General features: G+C 46.3%; 1 protein-coding gene across 2 annotated transcripts in view; it reads right to left on the bottom strand.

Moving 5' to 3' along the window:
* METTL4 (methyltransferase 4, N6-adenosine) overlaps positions 1 to 24012 on the bottom strand; it is a 284442-nt gene that overhangs the window by 184409 nt on the left and 76021 nt on the right. For both annotated transcript variants that reach the window (XM_085605820.1, XM_085605821.1), the window contains exon 2: positions 12160 to 12225. In XM_085605820.1, the coding sequence (XP_085461946.1) occupies positions 12160 to 12225 (66 nt within the window). The remainder of the gene's footprint in view (positions 1 to 12159; positions 12226 to 24012) is intronic.

Below are 24012 nucleotides of genomic sequence, written 5' to 3' on the forward strand. Positions count from 1 at the left end.
CTGTTGTTTTTGCATTTGTCACCCCGAGTGGGACGGGTATGCTCAGACGTGAGTCCAGCGCTCTCCATGCCACTGGAATCAAGCTATCCTGGCTGAAGAGGGGTGAAACCCCGAAACCGGTCCTAAGATGCTTGGTTCCAGTCCAGGGAGGACCTGGCTTGGCAGTTCGGGCTGGACTGTTCCCATGAGGCACAGGGTCAAGACTGATTTGCATATGGCTGAGTTCAAACTGGAATGGCATGGTGAGCAAACAAAAGATGGATTTAGGCCCAGATCTTTGTACTGGGGTGAATGTATGACATTGTTCTGCATTCTGTCCATCAACTGTTTTTGCATTTGTCACCCCGAGTGGGACGGGTATGCTCAGACGTGAGTCCCGTGCTCTCCATGCCACTGGAATCAAGCTATCCTGGCTGAAGAGGGGTGAAACCCCGAAACCGGTCCTAGGATGCTTGGTTCCAGTCCAGGGAGGACCTGGCTTGGCAGTTCGGGCTGGACCGTTCCCATGAGGCACAAAGTCAAGACTGATTTGCATATGGCTGAGTTCAAACTGGAATGGCATGGTGAGCAAAAAAAAAATGGATTTAGGCCCAGATCTCTGTACTGGGGTGAATGTATGACATTGTTCTGCATTCTGTCCATCAACTGTTGTTTTTGTACTTGTCATTTTCAGGGCATGAGTCTGCCAAAGCCTCGTCGTAGGGCCTAGGGTGAATCCCTGACCTGGTTTCTATTTTCCCTACAGTTGTTGTCTGGCAGGGGTCTATTGATACCCTCATTATCCCTTACAAAAAGGGGTCTGCTGACACTTATATTAACCCTTGCAGATGTCCTGCAGTGCTCCCCAGGGGCTTCCCCCTTACACATCGTATCCCTCTTACCTAGTGGGTGGCCACCGAGATAACCTCTGGTCCTCCCTATACTTACCTTCACTTACCTGTGGCAACAAGGGTTGCTCCCAACTACTTACCTGTACTTACCTGTGACCACAGGAGTATCGAAGAATAAGGAGAGTACTACGAGGAGGAGGGTGTGGAGTACTACCCGGTCACTGATGATTTGTGTGATGCTGTGGATGCCTCCATTATTCAAGCAGTCTGAAATGCGATAGCCCCTCTGGAGAAGAGACTAATGGAGATGGCACAGCAGTGTCTACAACCCCGTGTTCCGAGGAATACCAACGAGGGCCCTCACCCCTGAACCTTCAGAGCAGGCTTCCACCTCCTCCGCTGAGAACCCGCAAAAGCGTCCTCATGACACAGGAGTGGAACTGGACACCTTTGACAGGCTGAAGGCGTTGCTAGGTTCTGCCGCTGTCCCTCCACCCCTACCCCCGACTTTGCCTCTCCCCAGGACCCGGTAGCCAATGCCTCCCCCACGTCCTCCAATGTCTCCCCTAATGGTTCTGATGGTGATGCAGAGCGGGGCAGGTCCAAGAGGCCTTCTTCGAACCCCTCCTCGGGGTTGCAGTCCACGGACAAGTGCCCTTCGGGATCCCAGTCCGACCTGCTGGACTGATGCAAACCTGCTCCTCGGAGTGGACCCCATGTGACAAGGTGGCCAAGTATGTTGCCAGCAGGCTGAGAAAGACCAGGAGGTCCATAATCGCCTTAGGGCGGAGTATCCTCATCCATCTTTGCACGGCAAAGTGGCCCCGATGCCGGAGATCGATGCGTATATGGCCACTTTTCTGGCCAAATAGATTAAGGAAATCGACCGCTCCTGGCTGTCGTGCCAGGCTAAACTCCTGAATGTCACCGGTCCCCTTTTAAAGATATTCGACATGGCGGAAGAAGCCAAGGCCTCTGGGGCCCTGATTTCCCCGATTTTCTTTCCAGCTGGGCCCAAAGGGCCATTATATTTTTGGGGCATGCCAACTGCGTCATCTCCACGGAGAGAAGCCATCCATTGATGATTAAGATCGAGCCCAAGCTTGGAGAATTGGCTACCTTGGAGGCAGGGCAGGTGGCCAAGGTGGGCTCTTTGGTGACCCTTTCATCAAGGAGATCGGCAAGTTTGTCTCCACCTTTAATTCGTTGGACAAAGCCCAATCCACAGTGAAACGCATTTTTAACGCTCATGTTTTCTCTGGGGCCGGCTGTGGTAGGGGGCGCTCAGCTGGCCACTCCCAATATATTTGCCTCCAGCAGAGGACAGGCTTCCCAACGAGGATAGTGGCAGGATCCCACTCGAGTGCAGTCGCCCCACTGAGGCCAGCGCAATGGACCCGGCGGAGGAGGCTCCAACGCAAATTCCAATGTGAATTTTTCTCTCGTTTCTTGCACTAGTTTAGGGGGTCCTTTGGCAGATTTCTTAGACAATTGGTAGGCGATCACGTCAGACACCTGGGTGCTTCAGACAGTGCAGGGATTCCGAATAGAGTTTTATGGGTCCACCATTCAGCCAACCCCCCCCCCCAACCCACCCCATCCCAATCTTGGGTCAGTCACCCTCACTGATCCAAGAAATCCTGGCGAAGGGGGCAATTTGTCACTCTTGCCCCCAACCGGCAGGTTTTATCAGCAATCTATTTTTAGTGCAGAAACAGGACGGGGGTTAATACCCAGTGATCAATCTCCGGGAATTCAACATGTGGATGGTATATCGCCACTTCAAGAGGGAGAGAATACACCTCCTTCAAGACCTGCTTCGCCCCAACGACTGGATGGTCCGTCTGGACCTCAAAGATGCTTACCTCACAGTACTCATTTTTCCACCACATCGGCGTTTTCTCCAATTCCAGTGGTGGGGTCAAACTTTCGAGTTCACCTCTCTTTCCTTTGGTCTCTCCTCCTCCCCTTGGTGTTTCACCAAGGTTCTGAGGCCAGACGTCGAGACACTGAGATCGGCCGGTATAAGCATGATTGTGTATCTGGACGATATGCTACTGATGGACCAATGCCCAAGGAGGCTATCACAAGACCTCCGGAAGGCGGCGACATGCAATCTTTGGGGTTTATCATAAACCAAGCAAAGTCCTCTTTGACCCCCGCGCGCTCGGTCATCTTTTTGGGGTTCGTGATCAATTTGGTGGTGACCTCCCTGAGTCATCCTTCCAGGAAGGTGGCAAAGATATGACACGAGGTCAGGAGGACGTTAGCGAAACAGTCGGTTTACCGACGCCAGATTTCAAAGGTGGAAGGCCTCGTGTCGGCCTCGATCCAGGCGATTTTCACGGGCCCCCTTCAATTTCGAGCCCTTCAGCGCCTGAAGGCGTCTCACCTTCACCGAGGCCTCACGTACTACCAGTGGGTTCCCCTATCGGAGGAAGCCAAGGAGGAGCTTCAGTGATGGCTTTCCCACATGGAGGCATGGAACGGTTGCGTCATTTTCAGTTCTCACCCAGATCTAGTCGGTGGCCAGCGGTTCTTTATGGGGGGCACGCTGTGGTCGGTTCACTACAGGCGGAGTTTGGTCCGCCGATGAGCAATCCCTTCACATAAATTGCCTGGAACTGATGGCAGTTTCCTCTGCAGTCAAATGTTGGACCAGGGATCGTGTCCAGTCATGTGTCTTGCTGAAGATGGACAACGTGGCAGCAGTTCGTTGCATCACCATCGGGGGGCACGCACTCGAGAGCTCTTTCCAATCTGGCCAAGGACTTTTGGAAATATTGCCTAGAACACCATGTGTCGGTGACAGTAGAGCATCGGCCAGGTTCAGCCAACTAGGTAGCGGACTGGCACTCGCGTCATCTTCGGGATTCCAGCATGTGGCAACTCCTCCCAACGATATTTCAGACCCTATGCTCCAGCTGGGGCCCCTTCACAATCGACTTATTTGCATACCGGCTCGACCACCAGCTTCCCCGGTACTTCAGTTGGAGCCCAGAACCGAGAGCAGTGTCAATATGTTCCTCCAGGATTGGTCTCGGGAGCAGAGTTACGCCTTTCCATCATTTGCCATGATCATGCGCCTGACCGCTCAGGTACGCCGGCAGAAAGCGGAGATGGTGTTGATCACTCCTCTATGGAAGTCGCAAGTGTGGTTTCCAGTTCTGATGGAACTTTCTTGGGCTTCTCTAATCCGTCTATCCCAATCTTCTCACCTTCTCACCGATCCGGCGGGGAACCTTCACCGTCTGGTGACGAACGGCAACCTCCAGCTGATGGCGTGGAGGATTACAGGGCAAAATTGCAAGTCCCCGGCCTTTCGAGATACGCTGCAGACCTCCTTTCGCGAGCTTGGGCTGACAGACCCGTTAAGAGATACCGCTCCACCTGGTCCCGCTGGGTGGGTTGGTGTCTACAACAGATGCTGGATCCCGTGGGGACAGACGTTGTTCACATCCTGAATTTTTTGACCACTTTGGCGTCTGTATGCATGGCCTAAATACGTTTAGATCAGCTAAATCAGCGGGTCATGTAATGATCGCGGGCACCGGTAGGGGAGCATCCCTTGGTACGTAAACTACGTTGTGGAGTTACGCTTTCTCTGCTACCGGAACCCAGATACTCGGTGCTCTGGGACTAAAATTCCTTACCTCATGGCTGAGCAACAAATACCTTTCCCGGAAGCAATTATCGGCTAAGCTAGCGATTCTGCTGTGCCTTATCTCCTGCAGGTGAGTGTCCGATGTCAGGGCCTTAGATCTCATGGGAAGACTCTTTACACCAGAAGAAGTTACCTTTCACGTGTCAAGACGTACTAAATGTAACTTGCGCATGATTTTCTACCCAGCTTTCTCGGAGGTGCCGAAGCTGTGCATAGTCAGATGCATCAAGGCATATAAAAGCATTATGGCAGAGCTTCGTCCCCACAGGGAGAACCAATTATTAATAGCACTGATGAAGCCTTTTTGAGCAGTCTCATCTCCGACCATCGTAAGATGGGTACGTTGGATCATGCACGAGGCAGGTATTGACACCAAAATGTTTGGTGAACACTCTGCTCAAGGGGCTATGGCCTCCAAAGCTTTTGTTCTGGGAGCCCACTTGGAGGATATATTGAATGCAGCGGACTGGTCTTTGGATTCAACATTCTAGAGGTTCTATTTTAAACCAGTCTCCTCCACTGCAGCTCTGGTGTTGGACACGCTTTGAACCAGCATAATCCTCACCTCCGAGTCCCGACATAGAATGAAAAATTTCCTAGCTATCGTAAGGGAAAGTTTCAATTTTATTAAGGACTCGGAGGCGAGAACCAACCCACCTGCATGCATGCGTCAACCCATCCAAGGGTTCGAGACATGTATGAGAGTAAGTAAAGCGTTTCAGATATACTCAGGGTGTTTATGTTGTTGTTGTGATTTTCAGTATCTGAACTTTTTTTATTGTACTAAACTTCGATTGTTTGTGGTCGATAGAGATTGTTCATGGTGTCTTCATCAGTGCTCTCTATATTCCAGGACAAGATGTGTCAAAACTAAGCCTGGGCAAAGCACTACGCTACGCTCGCGTAGTTTGCGAAGTTCGCGCTACTTCGCACTACGCGAATTGCATGTAGCACAGTGCGAACACGCGTAGCGTAGTGTTGCGTAGTGCTGCGGTCATTTTTTGCTTGCTCACGGTCCTCAACGTCAAGTTGGCGACCGCGAGCAAGCAAAATGACATCCCGGCGATACTTTTTCCTTGTTCGCGATGAGCAACATCAAGTTGGCGATCGCAAGTATGGAAAATAAACCTCCCGGCGAGATTCCCAACGCGAGGAGGTCAGGTTTCTCATTGCGAGTGGTCGCGTATGCTCACGACCGCTTGCGATGAGAATCTACCAGTTCACGTTGAGAAAGCTGCCGCTCGAGTAAAAATCTACTCGAGCAGCAGAAAACTACAGCTCGCACTGTGCAAGATGCCATTTTCAATGATTGCACAGTGCCGGTTGCTTGTCCGCTGTGTAATCATTGAAAACCACATCTGGCACAGTGCGAACAAGGTACTACGCAGTTCGCGAAGTGCTACGCGTAGCTCGCGTAGTGCGAAGTGCACTTTGCGTAGCTTCGCGAAGTGCTACTTCGCGAACTACGCCCAGGGTTAGTCAAAACAGGACGGAGTAGCTTTCGAGGGTGGCCTGATCGCAGGAAGAAAGAGGGCAACTGACAGGGGACAGGACGGATTATACTAGGCAGTGATCCCGGATTGGATATTGGACTGTTCTTGATGGACTTCAATTTCTTCCCTACTGTTCATGGGAAATGAAGTGTTGTTTGTGGTTTGATGTTTACTAGTTAACATGGCTGCTGTAATAAAAATGAAGAAAGGACAAGCATAATCCTTGCCTTCGAGTCCTTAATGGAATTGAAACTTTGCGTTACGATAGGTAGGACATTTTTCATTCTTTTTTTAGACATTTAATAATATGTTTTTCGGGAAACACCCATTACAATGATGGCAATTAGACGCGGTGCCATTGCAACGCAACTTTTACATCGCAGGGTACTTTAGTTCGCATTCCTTCACAGCGCATGCTATAACTGCGCACTGACAATTCCATCGCATGCAATTACAACGCATGCTCACGCTGTAAAAATGATAGCTGGCATGGACGGAAAAATCGCGGAACGGAAGGTGACCTGGACGGAAGGCATGGACAGAAGGTGGCATGATGAACGGAAGGTAACGTTATTATTTATAGTCAAAGGTTGCATGGACAAGAACGTTATTACGGAAGGTGGCATGGACGGAAGGTAACGTTATTATTTATAGTTGGTTATTATTTATAGTTGGGTCACGTTAAGGTGCAATAACGTTATTACGGAAGGTGGCACTGTGAAGGTGGCATGGACGGAAAGAACGCGGAACGGAAGGTGGCATGGATGGAAGGCATGGGCAGAAGGTGGCATGATGGACGGATGGTAACGTTATTATTTATAGTCAAAGGTTGCATGGACAATTACGTTATTACGGAAGGTGGCATGGACGGAAGGTAACGTTATTATTTATAGTTGGTTATTATTTATAGTTGGGTCACGTTAAGGTAACACATTTATAATATGTTGGTGGCAGGGACGGAAGGCATGGACAGGAGTTGCTAATGTTTGCTATACCTGTGGGGTTGTCAGGGAATTCAGTAATGTTTTCCACTGGCACAGTTTATCGATGGCATACTGCAATGCGTTCAAATCCTGGCATCGTCCCAAGAGGTTAAATCTGCATCCTGGAAGCAAAAATTAGATGTGTCCCATTCATATGTGGGTGGTATGGGAGGAGGCACTGGCGTTTCGTCTGTGATCAGGTTCTTGGCGTGCTGCGCATAAGCGCAGTGTATCAAAGTACCTTGTTCATTTAAGCTTTTTCGCTTCAAAGGTAACACAGCTTCCGGATACTGTCCGGTATATATTGCTGTAAATTCGTCTTGGTGTAGCCTGCCCTCAACTAAATTGTTTAACAGTGCTGGACATTTTGAGCAATCACTTTTCAAAAATTCTCTGTGGTACTGTGGAGCTGGATGGATTGCTGGTCTTAGAACCAAGGTGAGTTATGGGAATGGATAAACTATTCCTCCGGCTTCCCTGTTGCTGTGTGTCCGTTACATGCCTGCTCTACAGTTGCTGTATTGTGTACTGTATGGTGCAAATATCCCAAATTAATGTGCACAGATTGGGACCCGGGGGGACCTTGGCGCGAGCCGGGTGTCCCCCTGGGACGATTCGCGCGATGGTACAGACCACGCAGCGAGATACGTAGTTAGGCAGGGGGCGGGGCTTATGAAAGTTGGCACGTTAGGAAGGCGGTTGGGCGGGAAACTAGTGGCTAAGGAAACGAGGCGGTTGTTTTTTGTGACGTTTTGCCTCATTTGAGTTATATAGTCTGTTTTTCACTGGAGAAGTTTGTCATGGCTGACAGCCCAGCTGTCCAGAATGCGCTCCGTGTTCTGTATGAGGCAGGCCGTGTGGACTTACTGGCCCCGGGTGTTCCCGCCTTAATGTCATCAGCTGTGAGGCGCCCGAAGAGAGTGGCGGCGAAGGGTGTTAGCTTGTCTTCCTGTCAAGGGCCGTGTGCAGGAGATTGCCACCAGCAATGAACTCGCTCCTTTTTCGAATAAGGAACAACGCGGCAGGTCTGCTCGTCGGAGTGCCCATTCCCGGCTCCTGACAGCGCGCTGCGCCTCTGCACCATCAGTCACGGTGAGGAAGTCGGGAGCGGTCTCAGTGACTCGTGTGGGACGAGCTCGTCGTCGCGTCAGCGCCAGGGGCGGCGCCGTTTCAAGAAGCTTGCCTACATCATCACTCAGAGGTAAAGGTGGGAAGGGGAGGGGAATGTCTAGTGAGGGTGCCGATGTTATGTTTATTGAGTCCCCTTCTCCTGCAAAACGGTCGTCTTTGATGGACACAGAGTTCTGCTTGAACAGACCCGGTAACATTTCTGGCTAGAATATTGACATTGCTCCCCCTGTTTTGCCATTTGGACGCTCTGCAGCTTTGGTGGACTATCCTAGCGATAGTGGGGGGGGAGAGGAGGTTTTACAAGAAAGGTCTTCTTTTTCCATCCCTGCTGAGGCTTATGGGGAGCGCCTAGTGAAGGGAGCCTATTTTGGTAAGCGGTTATCAGTTTCTGGGGTGTCCCCTTTACCTAGAGGCCCCCCTGGGGCTAAAGGTGGTTTCGCTCATACATCAACAGTTGACTTGGGGCAGGTTACTCCTTCTTGTTTCCCTTTGGGTGAGGATGTTTCAGAGGCCATGGCTGTAGTTGAACAGAGGTCATTAGAAGATGCTGGGCCTTTGCAAGAAGATACTGTTATTAACCCTTCAGACATTGTCTCCATTTTCCCGGCATCTCGCCCCCCTCCTTGTCACCCGCAGATGGATTTTGATTCTCCGTTTGGTCCTCAACGTGGTCAATGGGTTTGGGTTGAGCATGCTGTTCCTAACTCGTCGGAGGTGGATGGTTCTAATCATGTCTCTGGTCATGGTAAGTTATCTCATTCTGGCACGAGCGGCGAGGAGGCGGTAAGTTATACAGGCCAGCAGGCAGCTCAAGTTTTTCCTTGTAAAGCATTTCAGAAGCAGGTTTCGGCTTTTGGTAACGTGTCATCTTCATTAAGCGGATCAGGTGCGGATCTTGGTCTAGCGGAGGCCTGTGACCAATTGGGAGTTTTACGATGGTGGGGCGGGTGATGGCGAAATGCCAAGTACAAGCAGGGATGTATTGGAATTTTCAGAGGTGCATGGTATTCGAGGTCTGGGTTATGATGATGGTACTGAAGATGGGATTCAAGAAAAGGATCTTGAGGGTAATGGTTTTTGTTCCGAACATGTTCCTTTCGTGCCTCCAAAGGGTGCGGGGGCAATAAATTCTTCTAGTGTCTTACAGAAGTCAAGTGCGGATTTCACGTTGGATCAAGAGCGGAATCGCGATTATCGGCGTCGTGATGATCCTCAGGAATTCCAGAAGCGTGCTGCACAACTAACGTCAGGTAAGCCTCATTGGTGGGCTGCTTGGTCACAACCTTTGGTAGGCAAACTTACGCCGGGCTCGGTGGGGGTGGACGAGTCAAATGCGTCTAATGTGTTGGGTGTTGGTTTTGGTGGGGATACAAGGGACAAGGCTTTTCGAACAGCTATTTCTGGTAATGCGGATAGTTCCAGCAAATTGTCTTTTTTGGGTAGTGGGGTTGCTGAGGTTAGTCCGACTGGTTCAGGACAGGTGAAGGTTACTGCTAAGACTCGGCAGAAGCTTCCCTATATGGGTCTTGCCATGCCATTAGGTATACAGATGTCAGTTACCACCAAGAACAGGATTTGGCTGCATGAATTTGTCGACGTTTTTAAACTCCTTCATAGGGACATCCAAGCCAGAGAAGGGTCCAAGGAAGAGGAATGGGAGCTTTCTAGGCGGCCCAGGGTCCCAAAGTCTATAGAAAATTGGACTGCGGCCTTTTTGATATATGCTAGCGTGTATTGTGAGAGGTATCCGGACAGGGCTATTTCCTTGTTTAAATATATGGACACCATTCGTAAGGCACACTTGCAATTTGGGGGCTATGCATGGCTTAATTACGATGAAGAATTTAGAGCTAGGATCAGTATGTTTAAAGATAAACCGTGGGGTGAGGTAGATCAAGAGCTTTGGTTGCAGTAGATGTCCTCTGCTCAGCCGCTTGTGTCGATGCATACTGCAAGTGGTCTGCCAATTATATATCGGCCCTTTCTGCCTCGCCCCGCTCCAGTTGGGGTGGGGGTTGCAGGTAGGGGACACTTGCCGACGCCAGGTGCCTGCTGGAATTTTAATCGGGGCTCATGCATCAGGCAATTCTGTAGGTTTAAGCACAATGTGGCAGTAGACATGCCATCACCCACTGCTTCGCTAAACAGCCTCAAGGGGGTTCAGGGAGTTTTCCAAGGGGTGGCGGGGGATTCCCTCAACTTATGTCAAAGGGCTCATACCCCAATTAAACTGATGCGTTTGATGCCTTGGTTGGAAGTTTATCCTGACTATGAAGCTGCGTCCAAATTGTTTTGGGGTTTTAAAGAAGGTTTTCGGATTGGCTACCAAGGGCCTCGTTATCACCGTTGGGACGATTCGCGCGATGGTACAGACCACGCAGCGAGATACGTAGTTAGGCAGGGGGCGGGGCTTATGAAAGTTCGCACGTTAGGAAGGCGGTTGGGCGGGAAACTAGTGGCTGAGGAAACGAGGCGGTTGTTTTTTGTGACCCTCCCTCCCACCCCCTTTTTTCTGCTAATGTATATAAAAAATAAAAAGATAAAAAAAAAAAAAAAAAAATTTGATCTTAAGTCACGATAGGACAGGTGACAGTTTGTTTCATTTCATGTGTGTGTTTTTAGGCGTTTTTTTGAGGGTTCGGATAGTCTGGAGCGGGCTTATCCTTCCCTCTGAGGCGGGGGGAGGGTGGAAGAAAAGCTGGACAGGTAAACCAAAATGGTCAAAAAGGAAATGATGCCATTGGGCAGTACATGGGGTATTTTATAGTAAATTTTGGTTGGGGTATTTTTGGACTTGTTTAAGGCAAAAATGTTGGGAAGCATTTTGATGTTATGTATATTGTCTCAATAAGTGTGTTCTTGGCTACCTGTCGTAATAAAGTGACCTTTTTTGCTAAGTCAAATTTGTGTGGTCTGTCTTATTGCGCAAGATCACAATCTTCTGTGTGGTCCATACTGTCATCGCCATCCTCTTGTCTCCATACAGGGTTAATTAGTAGTGGCAGTGTAATTCCTTTGGTTCACATGTTTTCTGCATTCGGGGATGCCGTTCATTAATTTTGTGGGCAGCGCGTTTTACTTCTTCCCTTTTTATTCATCATTTACGAAACGCAGCGCCACATCCCTGTTTTCCGCCTCCTCAGCCGCAGATGGCCTTGTCGGTTGTGTGCCTGAGAGCTCACGCACACAACCGCTGTTTGAAAGCACAGCCATCAGTGGGCTCCCCATTATATTGATTGGCTTTACTAAAATGCTAATCCTCAATAATATTCGTAAACAATTAAAACATATACTCTTTTTGAAAATAAACGATTTTTACAAATATATGCTATCTAATACAGAAATACTGCTCGAAATTCACTATTGATTGCCACTATTGATTTCCATAGGCTACAGAACACATAAATAATGCTGTTCGTAAAAGTGCAGGAAAGATAACATTTTTGCAAATATATGCTACTGATTCACACAGTAAATAAAAAAAAATACTGCTCGCAATTCACTATTGATTGCCATATGCTATCAAATACATAACTAATGCTATTCGTAAAAGTGCAGAAAAGATACACCCTAAAACCCCAGGTTTACAAACATCCCGTCCCAAGGAGTTAATTGACTTAAAAAAAGACGTTGTAACGGGAGACGATTTAACCAACTGCGTTGCAATGGCAAAACACAGCCGAGACACTACAATCGCGTGGGAACAGCATGCGCAGTAAATGCGTGCGAAGTAATGCCTTTTGCGATGTAAAAACAGCGGGGAGATAGCATGCGTTCCGGTTTGCGAGGCATCATCATACAACCTGTTTTTCCTTTGGCAATTAGCTTTTGACACATTCATACATCATTCTTTGCAGAGCTGCACCTTAAGCTCCAGTCTGCAAACGTACCTATCAAAACAAACTCTTGAAATTAAACTTTTCCAAAGAGAATACATGTAAGAGGAATAGAAATGCCTTTGCAATGACAAAGAAAGCATAATACATTATAGGAGTATGAAATATAAATTGAATTAAGGGAGTAAAAACGTAATTTATTAAATTCTTGTTGGAACTTACTTTTAAGTGGTACTCAAGTGCATCCATTTCACCCTGATTTAGAGCACAGCACCGTCGTTTCCGTTTCTTTAAAGGGAAATTAATAAGGAACAAGTTAGCATTAAAGAGAAACTAATCTTAGTGCAACCTGCACAAATATTAACAATATTCCCAAAAGAAAATGCATTTAAAGCTGTTAGTCTGTGCCACTTTCCTCCATAACACCATAACATCCCATAGAGAAAGGAATTGTGAATATTTGAATTTCAGCTCCATCCTCCAAAGTGCTGTGGAAGACAGCAACTTTCCTTGTTTTTTTCCAGAGTTCAAAGTTGCTCAGTTTGTTGCACGATACAAACTGGGAAGCTTAATATAAGCAGAAATTTGAGATCATGAAGATCAGTAATAAAGGCAATACAGTCAAATGCCCTTTAAAAACAAAAATATTGAACTGGGAGTCCCTTGAGAGATGTGAGTGATATTTGTACAAACACGATACAGTAGAAATGTCTGTACATATTGTATTATATGCCAAAAAGGTTGCATGCAATGGGCAAAGGTAGGCCACCACTCTCTTCTTATGTTTTTTACACTAAATCTAGATTGTTTATCATTTGGTTTAGGAGTGGTTCAATTTATATGTTCTTGGGTTGACATCTATTTCAAGATCTCGTAACTGGATGATGGCACCTGATCCAAAAATACCTTTGTGAATCTACTCAGAAATGGAGGCCATCAGATACCCCAAGCATCAATAACCTGCACATTTTGATCAAAGGAGACATTAGGCTTAAACATAGAGCTGTTGGGCTTCCATCCATAAACAAACTAATGAGACAATGAACCAGTGTATCCAACTTAATAGAAATATTTACCAGAACAAAGAGCGGCCACAAAGATTTGGGGGGGAAATCGATGGGAAGCTACATGGTCTAGAAGGGGAAAATCAGTGATTGAGATGGATAGTTGATGGCTGGATAGTTGATGGCTGGATACTCACTAACTACCTCTTAGTGGAAGTGCCAACATAAGAAAGGCTTTTCTCACTGAACAAATGTTCACTCAGGTTTAGCTGCATGAATGCATGGGGCTCAAGGTGGAGTTGTGTGTCTAATAGATATCGGGCACTTATGCCGCCCCAGAGTAAAGTAGACCTGCTAGGAAGTCTCCCCTCAACCTCTTTTGAGACCTACAGCCATTTTAAAAATATGGTGTGAAAACTGGATTACATTTTTATAGACTGTCTTCAAATGGAGTTACATCTTTTTACTGATCCTCCCTCTGGTTGGGATAACTTGAAAAGACCAACCAGAGGGAGGGAAACAGGCTTAAAGTCACAGAAAGCGCCTCCCTTATATTTTGTACTGTCTACACTCTACACAAAGAACTGACCTAGCTTGTAATAAAGGTCAATTAAAGGGAAATGCATAGTTTTCAAATGCACATAACATGTTAAATTCTTCATTGTGTGGACAGATTCTGGGCTAGACTTTGTGTCTTTAGTAATTTTCCTGTCATAAAACATATGCTCAGCCACAATTATGGCTTTGTGGAAAATGGAAAATGCATTTCTAGAGTATTTTGTCTATAGCACCCTATTTTTCTCTTTCTTTATTTAAGGCCTCGCTGTTTGCTCTCATGTCAATCTTTGAGAAACATGTTATAGCAGCAGTTCTTAACCTGGGTTTCACAACACCTACTCAGGGGGTAAGCCACTGCTTTGGCAATGAAGTAATATGAGCAGATTAGTAAAGTATATGCACATTAACAAATATCTAAATTACAAACATAATAGTTTAAAATGCTCTGTAAATGTGAAGGAATTTTACACTGGAGGTAAAAAATTTAGTTGGTACACTTATCTTGATTTAGTGGACCAGTGCAAGTACAGAACATGGAATCTAGCATGGATTATTGGAGGCCTCAACTGAAGCACTGGTATTCACTGACACAAAGATAGCAAAAAGAAAGTGAAATGCTAGAATCTAGCATATCACGTCATCTTTTAAAACTAAATTTTTAAAAACACCAACCTTACAGTTAAAATTAAAGTGACATTTTTTGCATAATTTTTAATTAGATAAAATATTTTTTTTAATTGTGCATCTATTGGACGTATGCTAGGCTCGGTATTTGTTGGCTTTGTTTTGAAGTTCTAATTGCTTAGGTAGGGGACCCTGTCATCCAGTAGTGATTCAAGTTTAGTTTATTGTTTGGTTTGAGGCACACGAACATCACTTAAGTAGTACGAATACTTTATTAAACGTTTTATCTCTAAGTTAATCAATTTGCTAATACATAGTCTTAAAAATCTCATACAAAAAATCTTCAAACAATTATCCTCCACTATACTTCCCAATGGATATAGATAAGTAGAATTAGAGACATCATGGTAATCTAGAACAATATATAAAATAACTACAATCCAGTAGCCTCTTAACAGGAAAGTAACATGGTAGAAACACAAACCCCCCATAAGTTATTATACATGTGTGCAACAGATTCAAATCCAAACCCCTAGCCCATATTCTTATTATAACCGTCAAGGATCTGATGAATTTCTAGCATAACAGTGAGCACTCAACAAACTTTTATATATATTATTAAGACAAAGTTTCAAGGCCGTTACAAGAAACTGACAATTTGGTCTCATCATCAACAGAGAACCTATGATTATAGTCCAGGGTTACATGAAGCGCTACATGCCCATATTGCAACAGGAACATTTAGCACAGATTTTAGATTGTCACTTTCAGAATAGTTCATTTTTAAACAGCATTGATTCTAGATCACTTGCCCCATAGTTCGATCAAACAAGGTCAAAGATTCATTTGTGCTTCATTTTTTTTTTTTTTTCTTTTAAACTTGTTTTTATTGGCATTTGTTAGTACTTTCGTTACATATCAGCGTTGGATGGCAATATCGTTAAGTACATGTTTTCCAATCAGGTGAAATCAATCGTAACATTTATAATAACCTTCACTGCAGTTATGCGCAATGTAACAGGTGTTTACCATACTATAAAAAACAAACCAGGGAGGGGGGGGGGAGGAAACTAGGGGGCAGTCATGGACTATCAGAGAAGGGTCAGCCAGACTACATCACATGTGGTCCGTAAGGTAACTGGTGACGCAGCGCATTGGGAACCCCTGGCCGGGGTACGACTATGCGGGTGGACATACGGCATAGGTGCAGGCCCCGGAGCAGCGGGGATAGGAACCTAGTCACTCCAGGGTGAGTGTGAAGTATTAGAGGGGAGCGTCATCCGGGTGGGTTTGTGTAAGATTCATTTGTGCTTCATATCAAGTTGTGTAGCATACCATTGCACGTTATGAGGCCATCGGGACAAGAGAACTCAGACACATAATAGCAATCTCCTTTTTTATTCAAAGGCACTGCAGCAAGAAAATCAACAATGTGACCGTGTGTATTATGTACAAGACAATAAATACACACAATATAAAGTTATAGTGACCGAAAGTGCAATGTGTGTATTAAAAGGGATTTGTTTGGCAACATGATCATTAAAACTACATTAACATACCAGTTCTGCCTGTTAGGCTAAGCTATTCTTCATTGCTTACAAGAATGTGCCAATTCAATAACCTAATCTTACCTTACTGAATGCTATTATGGTTAATAGTAAGCCCCGGGGGAATTGTATCTGGAGCTCTCTAAAGACCGTCAATAAACTTGTCTTCTTTCTTGTTCAAATAGACGACACAAAAACAAGTTATATTGTTTACGCAAGGGATAAGTATCCTCAGTCTAGCACTTCTTTACATGCTCCATGATATTAAATCCCCATTTGATAAAAGCAAGCACTTGACCTAATCTTAGCTTCAGCCTCCAATTTCTAGTGTTTTGCTTTTATATCTTTTAAGTATGGTTGTAAAGTACCCTTATAAAACATCATAGCATCTTTGACCAAGAACATGAAAGCAGTCTGTCACAAAAGGAGCGACTCCAAAACTGATAGCCCCACAACACGAGCCATGGGAGTGAACAGAGTGCAAAGCTGGATGTCAGCCATAGTGATATGCGTATCAAATGGTTAGCCCAGGGCCCCCAACCCTTTATGACTCTCTTATCTCCTTCCTGGGATGTGCCTGGGCCCCTTTCTCATGACCTCTCTCTGAATAAAAAGAGCACCCTATGAAGTGTACAGGGGAAGCCTGGCTCTCCCTTCTCCTGTATATCCCACCCCCTTACAGGAATGCAGCAATACACAAATCTGTCTGTCCTCATGTTTCACCATGCAGCCCTGGGTCTCCCGAAATGGAACCCATAGTCTGCCATGTATTGTACCATTTGTAGGCACACATGCACACACAGCACATACATTTAACATAGATACACTGCACAGCACTGTATCCTTCATGTACTGTACCACTCATAGACACACATACACCCAGTACATGCATTTAACACGCACGCACTGCAAAGCACTATATACTTCATGTACAATGTCGCTCACAGGCACACATACACCCAGCACATGCAGTCAAAATGTATGCACTTCCAAGTACTGAATTATCACTATATTGTACCCTTCCCAGGCATACATACACCCAGCGCAGACAGACACACAACTCATGCGCTGCGGAGCACTCCACATCAAACCGATGTAGGCCATGCGGTGAGTTAAGCACACAGCAGGGGGAACTTTGAGGCTGTAGGCCTCACTACAGTCGCAGAGGTTAAAGAGGACCTGTTCACTCCTTCTGATCACTACACAGTATGCTGCCACCATGGTGCTCGTGGGGTTAATTCCTGGTAAAGGCTTAATTCGCCATTATGAAGGTAGCGTTTTGGGCGCCCCTCCTGGGCCAACAAGACAAACAATCTATGAAACAGGCATATGTCATGGCACATACGCATGATCAGTACTTGCCTATGACAACAGAAATTAGCATTAGGGATCCAGACATGAGTGGAGTTGATGCACTTAGGGCAGGGGTGCACATCGGTTACCATGCAGAGGAATTTTCTGTCCTAACAGCTAGGACAATGATGATCCTAGCACAGCAAGCCTTTCGTTAATGCCATTTTTAGAAGGAAAAAAACATGCTTTCTTGCACAACATTTTTCCCCTCCAAAAAACAAAAATGAAGTATATTTTGATGATGTTCTCAATTTCCTCCAACAGAATCTACAAACCCCAGAAACATTTAGAATCCCCAAGATGTTGGGGAAAAAAAATCAGACTTGGCGTGGATATCTGTTGTGGAAATAACGTTATGAAGGTTTAAACGTAATCTATCCTAACATCCAAAAAAGGGCCTAGCAGTGTGTGTGTGTGAGTGGGGGGAGAAACCCTTGTAGTCAAAAGGTTAACAAAGAATGAGGATGGGAATTTGAGGTGGAACAGGGAGACAGTGCATATGATCACTGTGGGAATCATCTTGCTGTGGGTGTCTAGGCGGCTGAGAGGGGGTCATGTGGAGGTCTTCTTTTTAATCCTACTTTCTGGTTTACGCTAGTGCCAGTTCCTATTTGAATTGAAAATAGGTCTCCTAAGTAATTTGTGAGGGTCATCATTTGAAATTGCAGCTACTGAAGAGGTGTTTTAAGCAAAGATTTGATGGGTGGGGGGAATTTCTGCTTCAGCACAGTGATTAAAGTGTTCCTCCAGCCTGCTAGATGGAGAGGCCTCAGGGCGTTAAAATGGATTGTGATAGTTTCCTTAGCTAGTAGTGGATCAAGCTAATAAATCTCGACCCCACTTTGTCCCATTTAGGGTGAAGCAATAACCCCAGTAAGCAGCCCTGTACATGATAAAGACCTAATCAAGATCTAAGCGGCCGGTGATCTTAGTAATATCTGGTGTCACACCGTTCCAGAACTTATCCAACTCCAGACAATCCCATATTAAATGGTTAATCCCTACTCGTTCACAGTGGCTCTGAAGGCAGTCTGAGGCTGCTCCTGTGTATATTTCACCTATCCTAAGTGATGTTAGGTAAGCCCTGTGCAACATGTTCTATTGTGTGTATTTAAAACAAGGGTTACAGGAATTGTTATGTGGGTAAATCAGTACATTTCCCATATCTTGTAACTGAACCCTCCTATCTCTGTCTCCCATATGTCTCCAAGTACATTTGAGGATGGTCCGGTGTGTTCCAACTGCCCTTTATAGAACCAACTGACTAGTTTATTCCTAATTACAATGGTATGGAGAGTTTGCATAACAATGAGTTGGCAGCTAGCTTAAGTTGGCATTCCACTTTTTTTAAATTGCATTAAACTATTTTCTTGTGAAAAATAAAAAGTGTCCCCCGTGCAGGCTATTTTCCTCTTTTAGCGTCTGGAACTCCACCGACATGTTGTCTCTGAACAGTTTTCCCACCACTGTAATCCTACTTCCTCCCAATTAATATTTTACGTTGCCAGTAGTCATTGGTCCATCTTGTGCAGGGATACCTTTAAGCAGTATTGCTGGTGCAGATAGTGTGACTTTGTCAGGGAGAACCAGGTCTTTAAACAGTCCAAACTGGTTCATATTAGATTTCCCTAGTTTGCCAGGTCCCAGACAAGATTGTTGTTTGCAATTGGTATTCCTGTAATAAAGGCGGAAAACCCTTTTCAGAGTTATGCAGTCCAGACAACTAGCAAGCAACCCATGGCAATAAAGGCCCTAGCAAATTGCACTCAGAAACAGGAGTCCAAACCCTTTTCTAACCGTTTGCAACTTTAACTTTGCTAGTGTTATGTTTCAACTGCTACAGACCCATACCAAGTCTCCCAATAGGGTATCCAATTTCCTAAAGAATTTCTCTGGTATCAATAGGGGTAAATTAACAAAATAATAGAGCAATCGGTGTAGTACAATCATTGCAGCCAATGTGATCTGGCTGATTGTTGATAACAGCAGTGTTATTTAAAAATCAATTTGTGAAGCTAGGAAGTACTTGGCTGGGTCCGAGTTGTCCTCCAGCCGATCATTCTCTTTGTGATAAATGTTGATGCCTAGGAAAGTGTAGCTCACCTCCACAAATGTCTACTCTGCTGTGGCACTGTTGGGTTTAATGGAAAAGCACTTGCTCTTCCAGTTAACTCCCCGCACCTTTCTACATTTCCTGAAAGGTGTCCAGAGTGTGCAATTGAGCTCAGATCTGCATTGATGTTTTTCACATATAACAAGTTGTCTGCATATAGGGATATAAAGTGAGCTTGCCCCCACTCCACCCCCATATGTCGCATCCGAACCACTAAAGGCTCAACTGAATAGACAGGAGGATGTCGGCAGCCCTGCCTAATACACCTACAGACAAAGTATGAAGCAGATATGCAGCTCACCGTTTCGACTCTGGTTCTTGGTCGATCATAAAGTAGCTCAACTCACAAATTATTTGTCTTCCAATCAATCAATCAATCAATCAATCAAGGAATTTGTAAAGCGCACTACTTACCCGTGAGGGTCTCAAGGCACTGAAGGGAGGGGGGAACCGCTACTGCTCGCAGAGCCAGGTCTCGAGATGTCTTCTGAAGGTGAGCAGGTCCTGGGTCTGCCGTAGGTGGGTGGGGAGGGTGTTCCAGGTCTTGGCGGCGAGGTAGGAGAATGATCTGCCGCCGGTGGTCTTTCGTTGGATGCGGGGGACGGCCGGGAGGGCGAGGTTTGCGGAGCGGAGCTGGCGGGTGGGGGTGTAGAAGTGGAGTCTGTCGTTCAGGTAGGCTGGTCCGGTGTTGTGGAGTGTTTTGTGTGCGTGGGTGAGGAGTTTGAAGGTGATCCTCTTGTCGACGGGGAGCCAGTGCAGGTTTTTCAGGTGGGGGGTGATGTGGCTGCGTCGCGGGTACGTCGAGGATCAGACGTGCGGAGGAATTTTGGATGCGTTGTAGTCGATGCAGGTGTCTGGCTGGGATTCCTGCGTAGAGTGCGTTGCCGTAGTCCAGCCTGCTGCTGACGAGGGCCTGTGTAACAGTTCTCCTTGTTTCGGACGGGATCCACTTGTAGATCCTGCGGAGCATGCGGAGGGTGTTGTAGCAGGAGGAGGAGATGGCGTTGATCTGCTTCGACATGGAGAGGGAGGAGTCGAGGACGAATCCGAGGTTGCGTACGTGGTCGTAGGTGTGGGTGCCGTTCCCAGCATTGTAGGCCACCACGAGTCGTCCCAGGCCGAGGGGGTGGATCCGAGGATGAGGACCTCCGTCTTGTCCAAGTTCAGTTTCAGACGGCTGCTCTGCATCCATTCGGCGACGGCCTTCCTTCCCTCGTGGAGGTTCGGTTTGGCGGTGTGCGGGTCCTTGGTGAGGGAGAGGATGAGCTGGGTGTCGTCGGCGTAGGAAAGGATGTTGAGGTTGTGCTGACAGGCTACTTGTGCGAGGCGGGCCATGTAGATGTTGAACAGCATCGGGCTGAGTGATGATCCCTCAGGTACGCCGCAGATGAGGTCGGTGGCTTCGGATAGGAAGGGTGGGAGTCGGACTCTCTGGGTTCTGCCGGAGAGGAAGGATGTGGTCCAGTTGAGGGCTTTCTCATGGATCCTGGCTTCTTGAAGGCGTGTTTTTAGGGTGCGATGGCAGACCATGTCGAAGGCGGCCGAAAGGTCCAGGAGGATGAGGGCTGAAGTTACGCCGTTGTCGAGTTGTCGCCTGATGTCATCTGTGGCGGCGATGAGGGCTGTTTCAGTGCTGTGGTTTCGTCTGAACCCGGACTGGGACGGGTCCAGGATGTTGTTGTCTTCGAGGTGGCGGGTTAGTTGCGCGTTGACGATTTTCTCGATGACCTTCGTCGGGAACGGGAGGAGGGAGATGGGTCGGAAGTTCTTGAGGTCCTTGGGGTCCGCCTTGGACTTCTTGAGGAGGGCGTTGATTTCGGCGTGCTTCCAGTTGTCTGGGAATGTGGCTGTCTCGAAGGAGGCGTTGATGACCTTCCGTAGTTGGGGTGCGATGGTTGCGTCGGCTTTGTTGAACACGTGGTGAGGGCAAGTGTCTGACGGTGTTCCAGAGTGGATGGAGTTCATGACCTTGCGTGTTTCTTCGTTGTTGATGTTGGTCCAGGAGGTCAGGTGGTTGGTCCAGGTGGTGTTCGCGGGGGAGGAGTCTGGCGCGGTCGGGTTCATCGGTATGTTGAAGCTGTTGTGGATGTCTGCTATCTTCTGGTGGAAGAAGGTTGCCAGAGCGTTGCACAGTTCTTGTGAAGGCGGGACGTCGTTGGCATTGGCGTTGGGGTTGGAGAGTTCCTTCATGATGCTGAAGAGCTCTTTGCTGTCATGTGCGTTGTTGTCCAGTCTGTTTTTGAAGGAGGATCTTTTGGCCATTCTGATGAGGTGGTGGTGTCTACGAGTGGCGTCCTTGTGGGCTGCGTGGCTGTCAGGTGTGCGATCGTCAATATTTTCTAGTGCTTTTAACATATTACACCAATGTAACAGTATCAAAGGCTTTTCTAGGTCTAACAACAATCAGGTCTACTGCCACCATTAATTGAGAGTGTTGTCTAGTATATTAAACAGACCCCCCCCAATGTTCAGCGATGTACTCTGACCTGGGATGAACCCTCTTTGGGCTGTGTGTATTATTGCTGGCAAGTTGGGGTGGAATTTTTGCACCAATATTTTACTGGGGAACTTGTAATATATTTTAAAGATATACAGAGGTTGATTAGAGGCTATATGTAAGGAGTCTCGCCCACGCTTGGGGATAAGAAGGTAGCCGCTTTCCAGCACTGTTTCAAATACCTTCATCAACCTGGGGGGGTCAGACGCACTACGTACATAGTGCATAAATCCACAGGAAGCGAGTAAGAGCCAGAAGTCTTACCCGCAGTTAATTCCTGATCAGATAGCATGGACTCCATTGTATCTAGTTGTGTTGGGGGCAACCGTGGTAATAATGTTATTTCCTCCAAGAATTGCTCTATTGCTTGGGAATATAGTGCTCATATGGAATTTTTTATAATATTTGTGGAAAGCTCGCTTCATTGCCCCTGCTTTATTTTTAATGGCTAATATGGGAGTATCAGAATGCGGGTTATACCAGCAAGAAGAATAACCTACTTTCTTTGACCACCTTCCGAGTTAGTTTTATTGCGCAAGGCATGTGGTCTATATCTCTCAACCTTTCCACCAACAATGAATGCTTTTCTCTAGCCTGGATTCATGGTTCTGATTTTCCATCATTCATGACTGTCATTTGTTCTAATCTCAAGAGAGAGAACATTTAACCCCCTTAAGCTCCTGTTCAATGTTTTTATGAGCCCCCACTACTTCTTGAACACAAGATCCAAGATCGTAAACTTTAAAGGCTTCCCTCTTCACTAAAGATGATGGGGCAATTTTCATCATTCTCCTTAAATAAGCAGTCTATCATTTCCTTTATCTTTTATCTCAACAGGACATCCTCAAGAACTGCAAGTTGTCATATCCACGTAGGTATGGGAGTTGACGATCTGCACCAGGTGAGACTCAGCTCCGGTGGGTTATGGTCAGAGATTCTTTTAACTATATAAGTAGCATGAATTACTTAGGAGAAAGCTCGATATAAGACGTGTATATTCGGCCACGTTATTGAGTGTGTATCTTCACAGATGTTGCCCAATTTCTTGGATGTGTTGAATGAAGTGGAGATACTTATAAAGAGAGATGGTATGGAGTTATAGACTGAAACCACTATGAGAAACTGAACCAGTCACAGTACGTCATCACTTCTTGGGACATTTAAACCGGGGCTTGTAGACCTTTCCGTCTTTGGGACAATGCCACATAATAAGAGCACTGCAGTAGGTGGGTGACTGGTACAGGGAAGAAAACACTACAGAAAGGAGGCATCACAAAAGTGGCAGATGCCAGCACCTAACGCGTCACAAGTATAGCATTTTATGAGTCAATGAGCCAAGGTCCACAAGGAATGGCTGCCGTGGGATGGGAGAATCAAGAAGCACTCACAATATCTGTGCCTTTCACTATTTTCCCACCTCTCACCCATATTGAATATCTCAACGTGTCCAATGAAATGACATTCCATCCCAACAATACAGCCATCATTCCCCAGCATGGTAAGCTGATGACCGCTGAATGGATACAAAGAACAAACTGGGTCCACCCTGTGGTACCCAAAGAGAAAGGCCATACAGCTTCCCTGGAAATGAGAAGCCGACCAAGGGGAAATTACAACAGCAAGAATTAAAGGATACAGTATCATTAGCAGCATAACTATGCATCAAATTCGAATCATCTGAAACGAGCTAAGAAAATTATCCAGGCAAGATTAAGATTTCATCACTGTACTGCCATGTCAGTTTTTGTAGTAGGCAGTGTAACTCGGAACAGTTCAGACGAGGATCAGGTAACTCAGTCAGAGAAGCATTTTAGGATCCTGTGTATTAGGCTGTTTGAGGACCTTAGTGACAAGGATTGTAAGGTCAGTCGCCTTTTTCATTATTGCTTATTTGCGTCTCAGGGCAGTCATCCACTCCTATCACCTGAGCAGGATGTCCAGTCACACATACTTTTTTTTTAAACCTTGCATCCAACTAGGTTTTAGAGAAGACAAGTGATTTTTTGTTCACTGTTACTTGAATTCTGGCCGGGTATGTGCGTTTTGGAAGTCTTATATTTGAAGCTCTCTTCTGATTGGGAGAAAGGAATTCCCGTCTAGTCTTGTGGACCGCTACAGTACAATACAAGCAGATGGAGATTGGGTTCCCACCATATAACTAATCTATGTTAGTCTGTAGTATGTCTTAGCACTGTGTCTTGGTCTTTGAAATTTAGAAGGCAAACTATTATTGGCAGTGCCAGTATACCAGGGTGCAGCCTCCGTTCTATTCACCGAGAATATGAGGGTGAACGCCGATTAATCAAAGAGGTTCTTGAGCATTTATTCAATGTCATGATCCATCTTTTTCTTATATGTGGCCTCTTGCATCCCCAGGAT

The sequence above is a fragment of the Triturus cristatus genome, chromosome 5_1 (genome assembly GCF_964204655.1).
Source record: "Triturus cristatus chromosome 5_1, aTriCri1.1, whole genome shotgun sequence".
NCBI classification, from domain to species: domain Eukaryota; kingdom Metazoa; phylum Chordata; class Amphibia; order Caudata; family Salamandridae; genus Triturus; species Triturus cristatus.